Consider the following 18,408-nt stretch of genomic DNA (forward strand, 5'->3'; position numbering starts at 1 on the left):
TAATTTTATAAGAAAAAAAAAAAAATAAAAATAAATTAAGTGAAATGTTTAAGGAGCTTAAAAGGAAAGCAAAAATTTCGAAAGTTTTTATGTGATAACCAAAATGTAATATTGGGTTTCGGTCCGTATTCGAAATATATTTTAAACAATTTAGAAATTACAACTTATTTTGTATCTTCTTAAAGCTATTTAATTGCATTTAAAATAGATCGATTCTCATAAGATTGATAAAGTTTAAACTTTATCAAGTTCTAATAAATAAGTTTCCAATTTTGTCTAGAGGTTTTAGCGGAATTTTTGCAGGAGTCCCTTATGTTCAACAGAATAAAATCGAAAGAAGTATTACCTCTTTTCGGAAATAAATACGAAACATGTTACTAAATTGTGATCGGAAACAGTATCAGAAAAGACTAAATCGAAATCGATCGGGAAAAAAAATAACAGAATTGATAGTTGAGTGTAGTCTAGTCTACTCTGTAGTCAACTCCAGTCTACAGTCTATTCTATAGTCTAGCCTACAGCCAGCTCTATAATTTAGTCTAGTCTATGGCTTAGTATACTAGATTAGATTATAGGCTATAGCCTATCCTATAGTCTAGATTATAGCCTAGTCTATAGCCCAAACTATAGTCTAGTCAGTAGTATAATCTACAGTTAACTCTACCCTATAGTCTAGTCTATAGTCTAGTCTATAGACTAGTCTATAGTCTAGTCTATAACCTAGTCTATAGTCTAGTCGATAGTCTAGTCTATAGTCTACTCTATAATCTAGTCTATAGTCTAGTCTATTGTCTAGTCTATAGTCTAGTCTATAGTCTAGTCTATAGTATAGTCTATAGTCTAGTCTATAGTCTAGTCTATAGTCTAGTCTATAGTCTAGTCTATAGTCTAGTCTATAGTCTAGTCTATAGTCTGGTCTATAGTCTAGTCTATAGTCTAGTCTATAGTCTAGTCTATAGTCTAGTCTATAGTCTAGTCTATAGTCTAGTCTAGTCTATAGCCTAGTCTATAGTCTAGTCTATAGTCTAGTGTATAGTCTAATCTATAGCCCAGTCTATAGTCTAGTCTATAGTCTAGTCTATAATCTAGTTTAAAGTCTAGTCTATAATCTAGTCTAGTTTACTTTATAGTTTAGTCTACTCGATAATCTTATTTGCTGTCTACTCTGTAGACTAATCTACAGTCTACTCTGTAGTCTAGTTTACAGTCTACTCGATATTGTAATCTACAGTCTGCACTATAATCTAGTCTATGTGTAGTCTAGTCTATGGCCTAGTCTATAATCTAGTCTATAGATTTGCCTTCAAAATAAAGGTGTAATAATCTTTAGTAGTTTCAAACTTTAGATTAAGATATTTTAAAGAAGGAACAGATATATCAGAGGTAAATGCTTTATCTTGAAGCCAATAGATAACTAGTTCCACAAACATCCTATGATGCTTCCTCTGGCAAACTACTAAAGAAGTAAACTTCTTTTTCATAAATCGTGTTAAACTTTTTAAACATTTTGCTTAATAAAAATAACGAAGAAAAACAAAACTATACAATCTTTCTATTTAATTTTTTAAATCTACATTAAATAAATAAAAAAAATCAAATAACACCATCAACAAAAAATAATAATAATAAAAAAAGAAAAATAAATATGTACTTATGCAATTTACATTAGATCAATGCGACAAAAATACAACAAACCTTTTTAAATTTGACGATTTATTATTATAAATAATTTATTAAGCAATTAAGCGTTTTTTTTTTCAGTTTATTTTTGATGTGTTTATTATAATTATTTCTCTAATATAATTTGTGTGTTTAATTTTTATTAATTATGAACAAAAACAACAAATGAATGTTATTTTTATGTTTTACAAAAAAAAAAAACAAAATGAAATATATTTATATGTGAACAAACAACAACAAAATCGTAGGCAGGAATCGTGCGGTGGTGAAACAGCAAAAAACAAAAAACTTTAACTATAATAAAAAACATACAATTAATAAGGATACAATTACTGATAAATTAATAAATTACAAATAAATAATAATAAAATAATAATTAATATACATATATATAAATAAATAATTTGTAATAATAAATGACAACAAAAAACCAAAGTATAAATTTAAGTAAGTTTAATTATTAATAATTATGTATTTAATTAAACAATGGCTATTAATTAATTAATTTTAACAAAAACAACAACAAAAACACAAGTATTGAATTGTATTTTTTATTGTACATCAAAATATAACATAATTACAACAAAAACTAAACTAAAAACAAAACAAAAAACTATTCTTTTTAAGTATTTCATAATACAACAACATGAACAACAACAAAAACATATTTATATTAAATTATTACATTTAAGTAAGATTTTCTAACAAAAAAATTAATATTTAACAAAAACACTACAGTGTAAACAAACACAGCTTTTCAAAATGTCATCGTAGCGGTTTTCAAAATGTCAATTTCAACAAAAATGGTTTTTGTTTAGAATTTTTAAATACGCTCATTAAAGGCATGTTTTGTCCAAAAAATCATGTATGTATAAAATCCAAACCCACTGTTCATAAGTATTCCGAACCTCAGAGCCCTCAGGGTCCACTGAAATATCACTCAATTCTAGACTGCCAGTTTGACACTTGAGGGCAAAGGAGCAAACCTTTTCTTGACCAATGTCAGCTTAGCGTCGTTCCGTGGAAAATTTGCACTGATTTGTTCAGGGTGCATTTACATTGAAATGTACATGCACCTCATGGTCATCACAATCATGCTGAAGTTGCTGCTCACATTTTCTAATGTCTATTGTTCGTTTGCCCTTAAAGCGATTGCGTCGGGTTATGGCCGTACTATTACTGAATACATATCAGAGATCGTCCGGGTGTCTTTTCAAGGTTACTTTGGCGTAAGATGGCGTTTATATTCCCTTTACAGACTTTCATTCCTTGTAAGGTCAATTTCCGACATGCTTATCCTTTTATGTATACAGTGTACTTTGAGGGCAAAGGAGCTAACCTTTTCTTTACCAATATCAGCTTAGGGTCGTTCCGGGGATACTTTACAATAATTTGTTCAGGGCGCATGTACATTGAGGTGTTTCTAACCTCATGGTCATCACAATCATGATGACGTTGCTGCTCACATTTTCTATTGTCTATTGTTCGTTTGCCCTTAAAGCGATTACGTCGGGTTATGTCCGTACAATTACTGAATACATATCAGAGATCGTCCTGGTGTCTTTTCATAGTTACTTTGGCGTAAGATGGCATTTATTTTCCTTTTTCAGATTCTCTTTCCTTTCCTAAGGTTAATTTTTCCGACATGCTCGCCTTCATAATAGCTTGCTTCACTATATCTTCCAGACTCGTACAGTTTTGACTGTAAATTATAAGACGAAGGGCTCATTTTCTTCTTGGATTTATTCTAAATGTTCAACTCACCGAGAGTTCTGTGCCTCAAAGGTTGAGAGAGAATCTTCGGAATGTACCTAACGTGATTTTTCGAAGCATATTTTTCAACTCCTTTCTGTCCCATATAACCTTGTTGTGGAGTTCGATATCTTAGTACTGTCATTCAAATCTTCCACAATTCGCTCTACTTTATCCTTGGAATTAGGAATGTAGAAGTTTTTGTGATAATCTGAGGATTCGAAGTCGTAAAAGCTAAAGTTGTTCAGGTATTCGGAAATTCTATAATGATAATTCTCGATAAAATACTAATAGAGAGAATTCGTTATTTTTTGGAGAGATCTTTCGAAATAACTTTGTAACCAAGTTGTCAACACAGACCGACAAAATTTAAAAAAAAGGCGAAACCCTGAGACTAAGTTAAACGTTTCTAAAGCATAGAGTTGTGCTGACTAAGACCTCAGACTTTTTCTGAAATCCTATTAGAATGTGTGACAGTCTTAAATATTTTACAACTTTTAATAAAAACATTTATTCTCGACATTTGAAAAGCTGTGTTAAACCAAAATACACAATTTTTAAGGTCTTCAGGCAGTGGCGATAAAAACAAAATCAAATTTCCAATCACTTAAAAGGTGTTTACTTTTCTAATCTCCATAATTTAAATCAAAATAAAACAGTTTCTAAATCTTTAGTTATGAAACTAGAAACTAATTAATTTTTTCGTGATTTGCCTGAAAATCTTATTGGAAAAAAAAAATAATTTAAACAAAATAAATTTATTTATAATGGAGAAGAAAAAAATTATCAATTGCTAGTGATTTATAAATACATATATACATATTAACTTATATAATAACATTATATTTAAATAATTATTTAATAAAAAAAAAACACAAAAAACCCATTTAAATAATAACAAATTATATATATTTACAAACATCTAATATAAATAATAAAAACAAGAAAACAAAGAACATGAAATGAAAAAGGACTTCAAATTTATTATTTCTATGAATAAAACATATGTATTATAATTTTCTAAATTCCTTTTTATATAAATAAAAAATTATTTAAATTTTTAATTTTCTCAATTTGGTAACATAACGAAATCCCTTGCATCATACAACACACCAGCCGACATTATTAATAAAATACAACAGAAAGCAAAACAAACTATAATAAAACCAAATAATTGTAATAGAATTAATTAATTTAATGACAAACGAAAGAAAATAAAATAAAAACAAAAGAAATAGTAAAATTGTTTAATACAAAACACATGCAACAATTACATAACTTATATACATTACAAAACATTTTATGTCGTCCCAATGAGAACAAAAAAAAATAAAGAACAAAAGTTGAAAGAGAGAAAATAAAACCAAAAAAAAAAACTTTTAAATAAAAAATCAATAATCAAAAACTTATATTTGTTTTATTACAAAGTTTAGGTTAAAAACGGATACCGAATAATAAAGGCAAAGTAGTTAGTATTTCAATATAACAATGGAAAGCTTATGTTTTAACAATAGCGTATGAGTAGTATTATTTCTAAATAATATTAATTATACGTATGTTGTCATTTATGCGCATGGAAAATTTAGTACTTTTTGATATCGAAAAATATCGCGCACCCCCACGACATTTTCGGTACTTTTTCTAACTTGTAAACTTTATATAAGTAGTCTATAGTTTAGTCTATTCTATATAGTAGTCTAGTCTATATTCTATAGTTTAATAGTGAAGTATAGTATATAGTGAAGTCTATAGTCCAGTCTATAATCTAGTCTAGAGTATAGTGTAGTCTTTAGGTTAGTCTGCAGTCTAGTCCATAGTCTAGTTTATAGTCTAGTCTATAGTCCATTCTATAGTGTAGTCCATAGTGTTGTGTATAGTCTTGTATATAGTCTAGTCTATAGTCTAGTCAATACTCTTGTGTATATTCAAGTCTATAATGAAGTATGTAGTCCAGTGTGTAATCTATAGTCTAGTCTATAGTTAAATCTGTAGTCTAATCTATGGTCTAGTCTATAACGTAGTCTTTAGTTTAGTCTATAGTTTGGTCTGCAGTCTAGTCTATAGTCTAGTATATAGTCTAGCCTATAGTCTAGTATATAGTCTAGTCTATAGTCTAGTCTATAGTCTAGTCTATAGTCTAGTCTATAGTCTAGTCTATAGTCTAGTCTATAGTCTAGTCTATAGTCTAGTCTATAGTCTAGTCTATAGTCTAGTCTATAGTCTAGTCTATAGTCTAGTCTATAGTCTAGTCTATAGTCTAGTCTAGTCTATAGCCTAGTCTATAGTCTAGTCGAGTCTAGTCTATAGTCTAGTCTAGTCTATAGTTTAGTCTATAGTCTAGTCTATAGTTTAGTCTATAGTCTAGTCTATAGTGTAGTCTTTATTTTAGTCTATAGTCTAGTCTAGTTTGTAGTCTACTCTATTGTTTGGTATGTTGTCTTGTCTGTAGTCTAGTCTATAGAGTAGCGGAAAGTTAGTTTAGTACCTTGAAATCCAAAAAGTACCCGCTGAAGAAGGTAAAAGTACCAAGAAGTTAATGTTATAGGTACTCAGAAACTCTGGGCTCTCGATGCTTAATTTCATTTTTCTATATTCAATATTATAGAAAATTCAAAAACTTCCAGTTAAAGAACAAAAAAGTACAAAAAATAGTCCTTTGTATTTGATTTATATGTGGATTCCAGCCAGCAATTGTAATTTCATTAATTTTTTCCAAAAGTTAGTTTCCGTCCATTTTTCGAAATATTCACCTCATATATATGTATGTAAGTATGTAGGGTGGGTTCAATTATAGACCGATTCTTATGAAATTTGGTAGAGTGATTTTATTTACAATAAAACTAGTTCATAGCTAAACCGTCATTTTTAAGCTAGAAACCAATTTTTTAAGTTGGGATCAATTATAAGTCAATTATGGATCGATCCTTATAAAATTTTGTAAAGAGATTTCGATTAATGTAAAACGTATTCTGTAGAGTTTGTGGTTCCTATAACACAAATTATTGTCGATTTCAACGCTATACTGGTATTTCTATATAAGATGTCAATGTGGGAAGGAAAAGAGTCTCGAGTGTTTTCTCTACTGGTGATGACAGAGAGATCGGCCTGTCTCTCATTTTTACCTGGTTTTAGCAGTGGGATCACTCTAGCTATTTTCCAGCAATCGGTAATAAACTGGTACTTGACTGATAGGTTTAACAGTAACCTCTTAAACTCTACTCTCGGCTCGCCAAGGTCTGCATTCTTAATGACTTCATGACAACAGGTTATGTATTTTGCGGTCAATACTTCGGTTTTGCTTTATCTCTCAGGCTACTTAACAAATAATCGGCAAAATGCCTGCGCACACTGTTTAGAGTCCAAAACAGAGGTCTTAGCAAACTGAATCTCGAACCTCTCATCCTTGTTCGTGGGATTGGTGATATCTGACAGTAGACCAGAACTTACCTACTCCAGCCTAAACGTTGTACTCCTTCAACTGCCCCATCCATAGTTTCAGCTTGCCCTCATTAACTAACATGTTGACACGCTCATCTGCCGCTTCGGCTGGATATTATGGTCGGATAACTGTGATACGGAATAAAACGCAGATCTTCCCTAATGTTTGAGTGCCTGAGTTCGTGATGCGCATTAAAGTCACTCAAGACTAGACGGGTATTGCAGTTGAACTTCAGGATGTTGTATGTTTTAGGTCTACCGAACGCTATTTGTGGTATCAGCTGTGGTCCCTAATGATGTTGATTTGCATACTGTTGTTGTTGCGTTGGAGTGGGTTTTCGTACGTAGCTGATGACGACGACGAAGACGGACTTTGTTGATATTGGCAGCAGGGTGGAACAAAGTTTACCGACCATTCCCTTTCATTGTTTAAACCAGAGCAGGCCCTTAAATGACACCATTACAAAGAAAAATTGCACTTTAATTGAGTGTTTTGTTCAATATACGGAGCAGCATTGCCGGAAGATGAGGCCCCGAAACTAAAAATTTTAATTGTGGCAAATGGGTTAGAGTCCTTGACCGAGTAAGATCGGCCAAGGGCTGTAAGCCGGCGTAGAACCGGCTGCCTCACTAGTTGCCGTTGTTTTTGATTTTAACGTTTGCTAATAAATACTACACTTTTATTTATATATATATTTCGTACCAAAATTTTTCCTTTTGGTTACATAAATCTCATGAAGAGTCTCAAGAAACTATTTTTCTCTGTCCTATATTGAAAAGAATAATCAAGATAGTTCCGGTGCTTTTTTTTGTAATTTTTTTATTTATATAATTTTAAATTATACAAGTATGAATATAATATATAATATAATAATTATGTACACTATATAAACTAAATACAACAGGGTATTTTCTTATTTTTTTTTTTGCTTCATCGACATGTTAAAGCTCTAAAAGATCAATTTTATACGATTTTCTTTAATGTTTTTTTTTTTAATTAAATTGATGAAATAATGAGCATTTGTTATATAAATTAAAATAATTTGATTTGTTTTATGGAACTTTATGATTGTGATGTTTAAGTTTTGTTTTTTTTGTTGTTGCTAGAAAATAGTAATAGAATAGTTACAAAAAGGGGAATTTTATTAAAAAGCATTAATAAAAAATGTATTTTTTTAACAGGGTGTAGTAGAGAGTAAAATGAAATAAATGTAGAGAACTAAATTTAAATCACAATTTTAATAAAATTTGCTTTAATGAATTTAATAAAGAGCGAATTAAGTTTTTGTTTTGTTGTTGGTTTAGTTTTTCTTTTTTTAAGTTCTTGTTTTATTTTATAACCTTTTTTTTTTAGAACAAAGACAGTCTTGTTTTTTACATAATTTATAACTTTTATGTTAAATAGAGATAAATTTTAATGTTTTTTCTTTAATTTATATATAAATATTCTTATTAGTTTTGTCTTTTTGTATCGATCATTTGGTTTTGAATATACTATATGCAATTTCAAAATTTTATGCATTCTTTAGTTGCTAATATAAATCTAAATTTTTGTTTTGTTTTAACATTTTTTAATGGTTTGTTTTGTTTTAACTTTTCTTACTTTGTTTTTTGGCCAACAATGAGATTTTATAAAAAGAGCAATGTTTATGGAAAGTATTAGTGGTACAACAGTTGGTAATGATCAATATTAGTTTCTAAATAATTTAACAGTTTTATAAAATCTTATTAATTAAGCTTTTTATAAGCTAAAGTTACTATTTTATGCCAACTGCTGCGAGTTTAAAGAAACGCATGAGAAATTAAAGAAAACACACAAAAAATAATAATACAAACAAATTAGTAGTAAACATGTAGAAAAAAATCATTAAACCTAAAGATTAATGTATAATTTACAATAATAATAATAATAATAATAATAAAAAATAATAAAAAATTATTTTAAAATAACAAACAAAAAATATTCAAATAGTTATCAAACACACTTAATACCACACATTATCTTATTGTATAATGTGTTTTTATTTTAAATTAATTTCCAATACTCCATACTCTTACTCATTTGTTTTCTTTTAAATATATAAAAAAAATATTATGCAAAAGAATTGTTCAACAATTGTGTTTTGTGTGTGTGTTAGAAAATGTCTAATTAATTCATTGTATTATAACGCAAATTGCTATCGATGCCACCAACCCCAGGACTCTCAGGTTCAGGCCCTAAATCAGAATTAGATCGTGTAAACTGTCGTCTTGTGGGTAAAACATCACGTATACTTTCGATTAAACGTTGATGGAATGTCTTGTACTCCATATCGACAGATTGAGTTTCACCAAAGTTAAAATCGGCCACCTCAACATTAAAACTAAAATGAAAAAGATAAATCAATTATTAATTTGAAAGTCATTTTTTAATATTTTAATTTTAAAATTAGAATTATTTTACTAAGATTTTCTTTGTTTATTTTGTAATTAATATAACCAAACAGAATTACTTACCGATTACGGCTTTGCAAGTAATAAGAGACACCAAATACAACTAAAATTATAGCAACTAAAGTGCAGGAAACAGGCACCACAACGACCGAAAGCTGAGATTGCCGTTTTGCTAAAAATAAAACAATAATACAATTCAGTAACGCAATAAATTACTAAGGAAATTAGTTCTTTAATAAATATGAACAGAATCAAGTTGTTACTGGAAAAATCAGCGTCCGAAGCATTACCCAGTAAAACGGTGTTATTAACAGGTATCTAAGAATATGCTTAAAAATTGTCTATAGTTCGGTCACATTTTAACCCATCGAAGAAGCTGACCTACAGCTTTTTGAAGCAATTATCAGTGAGCAACCTAGTTCTATTCTCAAGGCTCCTTCTGTCACCTGTCGGAAAGATCCTTAAGTTATATATATTTATCAACTTACCCTCATAAATATTAATTGTAACTTGATTAACCATCTCTGAGACATCATTGCGTATAAAGAACAATACGGTTTTACTCTCTGCGAAATAACGAGAATAATTAAATTCACATTCATCAACATCGTAATAATACGAACAGCTTTCGTTGCCAGTTGCATTATAAGGAGCTAAATGTAAAAAAGGAGTAAATTCAGTAAGAAATTTTAAATAAAATCCTTTTATGAAATTATATCTAACTTTTAATTTTAAATATTTTGAGTTAAAATATTGAGAAATTTTTTGTTTCACTAACCATTATAAACCAAAGAACAATATTTGATTTTAGCTGAACCTTTGCACTTTATATTTAAACTAAGAATATCACCATGTTGCAGCCAGTTTTTGCCATCAGCAGTGAAATTGGTGATGGGAGCTGAAATAACCAGAAGAAAATAAGAATTATTATCCACAATAAAGAAAGATAGAATAAGATAAAAATTATAAATAAGATAGAAAATCGAAATTTTGTATTGTATTAAAAAATTCTTTCTCAATTATAACAAAATTATTACTTTTTTTGGAGTTTAAAGTACTAAACTAATTTTCCGCTAGACTATAGACTAGATTTTAGACTAGACTATTGACTAGACTGTAGACCAGACTATAGACTACACCATAGACTAGACTATAGACTAGACCATAGACTAGACCATAGACTAGACTATAGACTAGACTATAGACTAGACTATAGACTAGACTATAGATTAGACCATAGACTAGACTATAGACTAGACTATAGACTAGACTATAGACTAGACTATAGACTAGACTATAGACTAGACTATAGACTAGACTATAGACTAGACTATAGACTAGACTATAGACTAGACTATAGACTAGACTATAGACTAGACTATAGACTAGACTATAGACTAGACTATAGACTAGACTATAGACTAGACTATAGACTAGACTATAGACTAGACTATAGACTAGACTATAGACTAGACTATAGACTAGACTATAGACTAGACTATAGACTAGACTATAGACTAGACTATAGACTAGACTATAGACTAGACTATAGACTAGACTATAGACTAGACTATAGACTAGACTATAGACTAGACTATAGACTAGACTATAGACTAGACTATAGACTAGACTATAGACTAGACTATAGACTAGACTATAGACTAGACTATAGACTAGACTATAGACTAGACTATAGACTAGACTATAGACTAGACTATAGACTAGACTATAGACTAGACTATAGACTAGACTATAGACTAGACTATAGACTAGACTATAGACTAGACTATAGACTAGACTATAGACTAGACTATAGACTAGACTATAGACTAGACTATAGACTAGACTATAGACTAGACTATAGACTAGACTATAGACTAGACTATAGACTAGACTATAGACTAGACTATAGACTAGACTATAGACTAGACTATAGACTAGACTATAGACTAGACTATAGACTAGACTATAGACTAGACTTTAGACTAGACTATAGACTAGACTATAGACTAGACTATAGACTAGACTATAGACTAGACTATAGACTAGACTATAGACTAGACTATAGACTAGACTATAGACTAGACTATAGACTAGACTATAGACTAGACTATAGACTAGACTATAGACTAGACTATAGACTAGACTATAGACTAGACTATAGACTAGACTATAGACTAGACTATAGACTAGACTATAGACTAGACTATAGACTAGACTATAGACTAGACTATAGACTAGACTATAGACTAGACTATAGACTAGACTATAGACTAGACTATAGACTAGACTATAGACTAGACTATAGACTAGACTATAGACTAGACTATAGACTAGACTATAGACTAGACTATAGACTAGACTATAGACTAGACTATAGACTAGACTATAGACTAGACTATAGACTAGACTATAGACTAGACTATAGACTAGACTATAGACTAGACTATAGACTAGACTATAGACTAGACTATAGACTAGACTATAGACTAGACTATAGACTAGACTATAGACTAGACTATAGACTAGACTATAGACTAGACTATAGACTAGACTATAGACTAGACTATAGACTAGACTATAGACTAGACTATAGACTAGACTATAGACTAGACTATAGACTAGACTATAGACTAGACTATAGACTAGACTATAGACTAGACTATAGACTAGACTATAGACTAGACTATAGACTAGACTAATAGACTATAGACTCGACTATAGACTAGACATAGACTAGACTATAGACTACTATAGACTAGACTATAGACTAGACTATAGACTAGACTATAGACTAGACTATAGACTAGACTATAGACTAGACTATAGACTAGACTATAGACTAGACTATAACTAGACTATAGACTAGACTATAGACTAGACTATAGACTAGACTATAGACTAGACTATAGACTAGACTATAGACTAGACTATAGACTAGACTATAGACTAGACTATAGACTAGACTATAGACTAGACTATAGACTAAACTGAAAGGTACTGAATTTTCTATGCTTAATAAGAATACTTACATTTCGACACAATCAATCTTTTATAATAGCCATACACTTTCATGGGATCTCTGGCTATAACCGATTTATTAACACAATTGAAGGGTGGTTGGTTGTCAAAGAGTGTAGCCGTAGCTGGTAATAGATTGTAGTGTTTAACATTAGAACTTAATTTTGGATTAACCAATACGGATGAGATATTTAAAGCTGACGAATTGTTATTTTTATTTTGTTGTTGTAAAGCAGCTGTAAGATTAAGTCCTAATAGAGCTGCATTGGCATGAGCCATTTCAGCAATTTCTTTATCGGCTGCCAAAGTGTCACGTTTTGTTCTGGTGGCTGGTTTTGGCGTAGTGGAAGTTGTGGTGCTACTAGTTGTTGTAGTTGTCGGTGTAGTAGTTTTAGGTGTTGTTGTGGTAGTGGTTGTAGTCGTTGTAGTTGTTGTCGTGGTGGTTGTAGTTGTAGTAGTGGTTGTTACCGGATCTGGTAACTTTTCAAATGAAGCCACTACTAAGGCTTCGATTTCATAGACCTGCTCTGGTTCACTGTATAATGCCTGGTAATTAAGACCATCTGTCACACCCAGATATGTACAGTTTTGGAACCAATATGTTTGTATATAAGTGGCATTTTCCATTAGATAATTTCTTTCTTCTTCGGGCAAATCGATGGAATGATTTACAATTGTCTTGGTGGAAACATATTCTTTTTGACGTACATTACCATCTTGTATAAGTTGCATTTGACCACCCAAAGTATCGGACACTTCAATAATCACCGAACTTGTGGCGATTTTTATCCAAATTATATAATCTTTTTCAACAGTTACTTGAACTCTATATTGACCATATTTTGTTTTATTTTTGGGATATGCTATGGACCAGGTGTTAATGGGCTTGGTTGAAGAGAAAACCTAAAAAAGAAATAAATTTTAAATTAATAACAATTTGTGAAAATTTACAAGTTTAAAGATATTTATTGCAAAAATGGCAAAAGTTTAAATATGCTCCACTTCGAAATCTACTTTAATGCATCGTATTAAATTTTAAGTAAAGATTCGTTTCATCCCTCTTTTACAATAAATAATATTGTTCAAAGATGGGCCCAAATCCTAATTTTTAACTATAATAATTTCAAACATAAGAAAATGACTATAATTTATGAAAAGAAATAAAAACTACTCATTCTAAAGTGCAAAAAATAATCAAAATGCATTTTAAAATAAATTAATTTGCATTTGAATGAATAATAAAGTGATAACAAAAAGTAGAAATGTTAAATGTTAGAAATGTTAATAAATTAAAATAAATGCTATTTTAAGAATTAAATTACAATTGCTTTCTATCAAATGGTCGGCTTAGTCTGACATATTCAAGTAAATACGCCTTATATAAGAGATAGTTAAAAGAGTTGATTGGTGGCATGTAATCATAGCAAGAATTATTAAAAATAACTGCATGGATCGATACACAATAAGATCCTTAACCCCTCAAGAGCCCAAATATCTCAATACCTGGCCACCATAGTTGAATCTTTTCAGGAAAGTAAAGTTATAGTTTTCAACTTCAAAATCAAGAGTGTCTCTTTTCATATAATGGACTAAAGAAGTAAGGATCGAACTCAAGATTTTGGTCGAAGACTGATATATCAGCATGGTTCAGAACCCAAGTATTTTTGGGAAACACTTTGACTTCACTTCTCTTCGAAATACACCAGCGAAGTCTGCACTTTTCACCTCTTGGACGCACCACAGTTTTAACCGCCATTGCCACTCACATCCAAGGCTTAAATCAGCGGAGGCACTTGACCTGTCGAAAGTCTTTGACACTGATAGTCATGCTTACTCTTCGAGTATATTCTGCAATCCACAAGAAGACATGGATCATAAATTATCTGAGTGGTTTTTAGATAAACGCTCCAGACCCCGTATGGTGTAACTTCTACTTCTCTAAACTAACCGCGACTTCATTAGGAATGGATGTAATATCATATGGGAACGACTGAACAATCATGGTACGGCTCGCAACATTAATGAATTATGTGTTATCTCAACGAAATACATCAGTTCCTGTTCACCAGGTCCTTCCAGTTAGGGACTACAATGTCATGTTGACTAAACAGTTCCTCCTGGGGTGTCATTAGAAGAGTCATCCCAACTTTAACATCACACAGTTGGATGCTCCCCCAAGACAAGTCAGGAAGGACCTTCGCATATACGAGGATAACGTACACAGTTATTACCTTGTATACAGCGATCGTCTCTATGAACGACATTCATAGAGACGCCATCAACTCCGCGGTCGTAGGATTCGGCACGAATATCGTACTTCTAGGTCGCCCCCCGCCCACAACAGACACAAAAGAAAACCTGCCGCGGAAACAAGGGTTGTTCTGAAATATCTAAGACCGGGATAGAGCAAGCATGAACTGTGCCATCCACAACGAATGTCCAGCATTTGTTCAAGGTCCCCATAATACCGAACTCATATTCAACAGCTTAGTGATAAATCCATTGGACTACCTCAGTTTGTCCACAAATCCAGTTGAAGTAGCTCAATTTTTAGGCCTAGATATCGATACAGAACCCCTGAACTACATTATTGTATAATTTTAACTGCTACAACAACAAAAATCACTTGGACGAAGGGGTTAAACCTAAATTTAGGATTTGGTGTCACCTTTAGCAGACTATTTACGTCCTCAGCCCATACAACTGCAATAACGCACATATTTTGAAATAAAAACAAGGTCTTCAAAGCACCAGCCGATAGCAATAGAGAAAAATCAACTCCTACTGCGTCTCGCATCATAATAATACAATAAAGTTTACAGATATTGTTAAATACATAAAATTAAATTATTTAAATAAATAAACTAAAATATAAATTAAACAAATTACAAAATAATAGTTGTGAAAAATAAATTAGTTTTCACTAACAATACGAATCGCATTGTTCAATTATTTAAATTGTTTTGAATTGATTTATTATAAACAAGTTTAAGTCATGCAGACAACAAAAAAGCAATGACAAAATAATAGTACAGCAGAAAATAAATAAATAAATAAATTATAAAGTTTGACAAACAAGTTTTAGACTAATCAACATTTTTTGTTTCCTTAAATTAGCAATTATACCGGTCATAAAAAAAAACTACGTTACTTAACAAGTGATAGTAGTTACACATTGAACACATTTGTTTTTATATTGGAAAAACTAGATAATTTTGATATTTGTAAAATAAAAGTTTTAAAAGTAAATAATCAAAATGTTTGAGTAACAACATATGAATTAATTTTCTTGAAAATAACATTTTAATTGAATTATCAGCAAAAAGAAAAACATTTATAAAGAATTGTTTATTTTTTTTTTTGTTCGTATGTAATTAGGTAAATAATTAGTCATACACTTATAAGTATGTATGCATGTGTGTATTAGGGTTTGTTGTCTGATAAAGTGGAAATAGCTTATGTATAATACACACTTCATTGTTGAAACGTTTTTCTACAATCCTCAATGAATAATAATGCATTTCTTTATTTCTTTAAATAATAACAAAAAAATATTTTATTATTACAGAATAACCAATATACAATATTCAAAACTTTGCTGATATTCAAGTTACAATCAATTATCTAGCAATTTTTAAAAAGGATGTCAAAACATTCAAAGTTCTATTCTTATGGGTACGAGGATACGGGGATTCAATAGGCAACTGTGTTGCTGATGAATCCGCGAAAAGCGAATACATAGACAGAATGTTTTATGGACTTTTTCAGACATGATGGCTAAACAAACTAACATTTATCGTAACTAGGAAATTATGGCAGTTATACTAATAATATAAAATTAAATAACAAAAAATATTTTTTTTATATCGGGGTATAGCTAGTAAGAATATAAAAACAGTTAATTAAATACCTCTGAAAAAGGTTTTTTCTTACTTGAAATTTGTGATTTTGGCGAATGAATATAAAATCAAGTAAATGTCATATTTAAATGAATAAGTTAAACAGTAATTTAAATTGAATGCAATTTAGTTGCTTTATTATATACGATTAATTAAGAGAAGCTGCCGAAATGGTTCAAAGTCAAGGTCAGAAAGAAATCAAATTTTAACAAATTAAAATTTTATTGCAAATACCAACACACTTACAATTACGATAAATCTTTAATAATAAGCTAATGGAAAGCATTATAATAAAAATAAAAATGCATTTTACTTTTGTAATCACAGATCAGATATCAAAAATATAACAAAACACTTCGGTACTTTAATACAGATATTTATGTACCAGATTAAATCTTCCCAATATGTTGTTAGAAGAAAAATAAGATAACAAATATTCTCGATACCGACATTAATAAACGATTTATGAAAAGTAGGGCTTATATGCGAATACATAATCCTTTTATGTACAGGGTATTGATCTGATGATGTTATTGATGATAGAAAAACAAAAAGCATATTAAGAGAATTCGAAACAGTTTCAACCTAGAAATTATATCCAATCAGTTTACTAAAGAAGAACGTGTAAGAGAATTTAAATTACTCTATAAAACCTAGCCGAAGAAATTAATAATTCCCCTGACAAAAACCTAGAAGACTGCGGGTGTTGAGTCCCTCAATTTCTCACAGTATGAAACCTATTTCCTAGATATTTCAAACTCATATTCTGTACACTAGGACAGTGGCAAGTCTAGTTCCTACGCATCTTCGCATGTCCCTTTCAATCCCTGTCGGAATCCTTAGACTGGGCTTATCCAGTCTTATAAGCATCTTGGTTGGCCTTACATTAAGTGTTGGCCATAAGGCCGCAGTCTCTCAAAGATCTACCTATAATGGTGGCTTTACTCTCCCTCGTTATTAAAGTTTCCTCTAATTATAAACCGATCCGCCTAAAATGTTGATAAATTATATATGTACATAGGTATATCTGATATATTTTGTGTAGATATATGTATATTAGTAAAATATATGTACATACAATATAGAAAAACAATTGTTGAACTGTTCTAAGATAACAACGTGTGATTTCACTTACCCCATAATGTTGGGGATTTGCACTATCCCTCCATGTATAACGATATTCAGCGTTGGAGGCAATATTTCCATCATCATATAAAGTGGCCGTAAAATTAATAGTCGATCCAATTAGTACCGAATCGGAGCTTTGGATCTGGACATTATAGGCCTCCACTAAAAACAAAAGAAATTTTATATTTTAGATATAAACAAACTTTAAAATATACTAGCAGGGGCGTTTTTTAGTTTTTTTTAACAAAAAAAAAAAAATCACATAAAAAACTGAATAATACACACCACCACTCCAAATGACGCAGTATAAGAAAACATTTATCAATAAATGCAAATGACGATATGAATGTTGTTTAAAAACCTGCATATTTGCCTCTGTCTGCTATTGCTTTTCCTCTTGCTGTCGGGCTTGATGGGAGGGAGGTAGTTAGCCTTTAGAAATTTTATATCTTCTATTGTTGCTTCCAGACTTTGCCTGCGAATGGAAAAACCACGTTAAAAGTTGGTTTTTTTCCTCAGCCAAATAATTCCTGGTATTTTATAAGTGTAATTATTTTCTTTGGATATTATGAAGTTTATTATTGTTTTTTGTTTTTTATATGTTTATTTGTTTTTTTATTATAATAATTTATTATTTGTTGTATTTTTTCTACTTTTCGTTTACTCTCTTTTTTGGTGTTGTTGTAATAATGAACAATTCTTACAAAATTTTTTCTTAGATTTTTTAGAACTTAACACTAATTCAATGCACTCGTTCTATTTATTATTCACATCATATTTACGTACTAAATTATTTGGTTAATTAATTACGTTATAAATTTATTAAACTACAAAAGATTTTTAATATTATTTTTTCAATATGATTTCTTTTCTTTATGCAAATATGTTGCAGAGTCCTGCGCCGACAAATATAAAGGAGGCGGCCGCTGACGCTAAAAATATCGGCAGCGGCTTAAAATTTACTGTAAGGCGGCTAAGTTCTCAAATACGTTTAGTTTTTAAATAAAAACGGAATCCAAGAGATAAAAAGTGTACATAATTTTGGAAACAAATATAT

General features: G+C 30.3%; 1 protein-coding gene across 2 annotated transcripts; it reads right to left on the reverse strand.

The window, feature by feature from the left end:
* Positions 1–8,405: 8,405 nt before the first annotated feature.
* LOC119602689 (protein let-653) lies at positions 8,406–18,267 on the reverse strand. Of its 2 annotated transcripts, none has more exons than XM_037954335.1 (8): positions 18,056–18,267; positions 17,637–17,826; positions 17,359–17,513; positions 12,336–13,227; positions 10,082–10,201; positions 9,792–9,956; positions 9,367–9,475; positions 8,406–9,233 (listed from the first exon to the last, which is right to left on the reverse strand). In XM_037954335.1, the coding sequence occupies exons 2-8, from the start codon at positions 17,716–17,718 to the stop codon at positions 9,020–9,022; spliced, it is 1,737 nt and encodes a 578-aa protein (XP_037810263.1). In that variant the 5' UTR covers positions 17,719–17,826; positions 18,056–18,267; the 3' UTR covers positions 8,406–9,019. The 2 variants fall into 2 exon arrangements, with proteins under 2 accessions (XP_037810263.1, XP_037810265.1); XM_037954337.1 differs by having other exon boundaries at positions 18,138–18,255.
* Positions 18,268–18,408: the final 141 nt, after the last annotated feature.

Source organism: Lucilia sericata, unplaced genomic scaffold (genome assembly GCF_015586225.1).
Source record: "Lucilia sericata isolate MDLA Ls3-8-SP2 unplaced genomic scaffold, ASM1558622v1 Contig000249F_arrow, whole genome shotgun sequence".
NCBI classification, from domain to species: Eukaryota; Metazoa; Arthropoda; class Insecta; order Diptera; family Calliphoridae; genus Lucilia; species Lucilia sericata.

What these genes read in the sequence shown, in the direction of transcription:
- LOC119602689 (XM_037954335.1), bottom strand. Translation starts at nt 17,718, where the DNA reads ATGCAGGTTTTTAAACAACATTCATATCGTCATTTGCATTTATTGATA. An exon ending in CAAATCCCCAACATTATGGG is followed by an intron (nt 13,228 to 17,358) that starts GTAAGTGAAATC and finishes TTTCTTTTTTAG; the next exon opens with GTTTTCTCTTCAACCAAGCC. An exon ending in AAGATTGATTGTGTCGAAAT is followed by an intron (nt 10,202 to 12,335) that starts GTAAGTATTCTT and finishes TGGTTATTTCAG; the next exon opens with CTCCCATCACCAATTTCACT.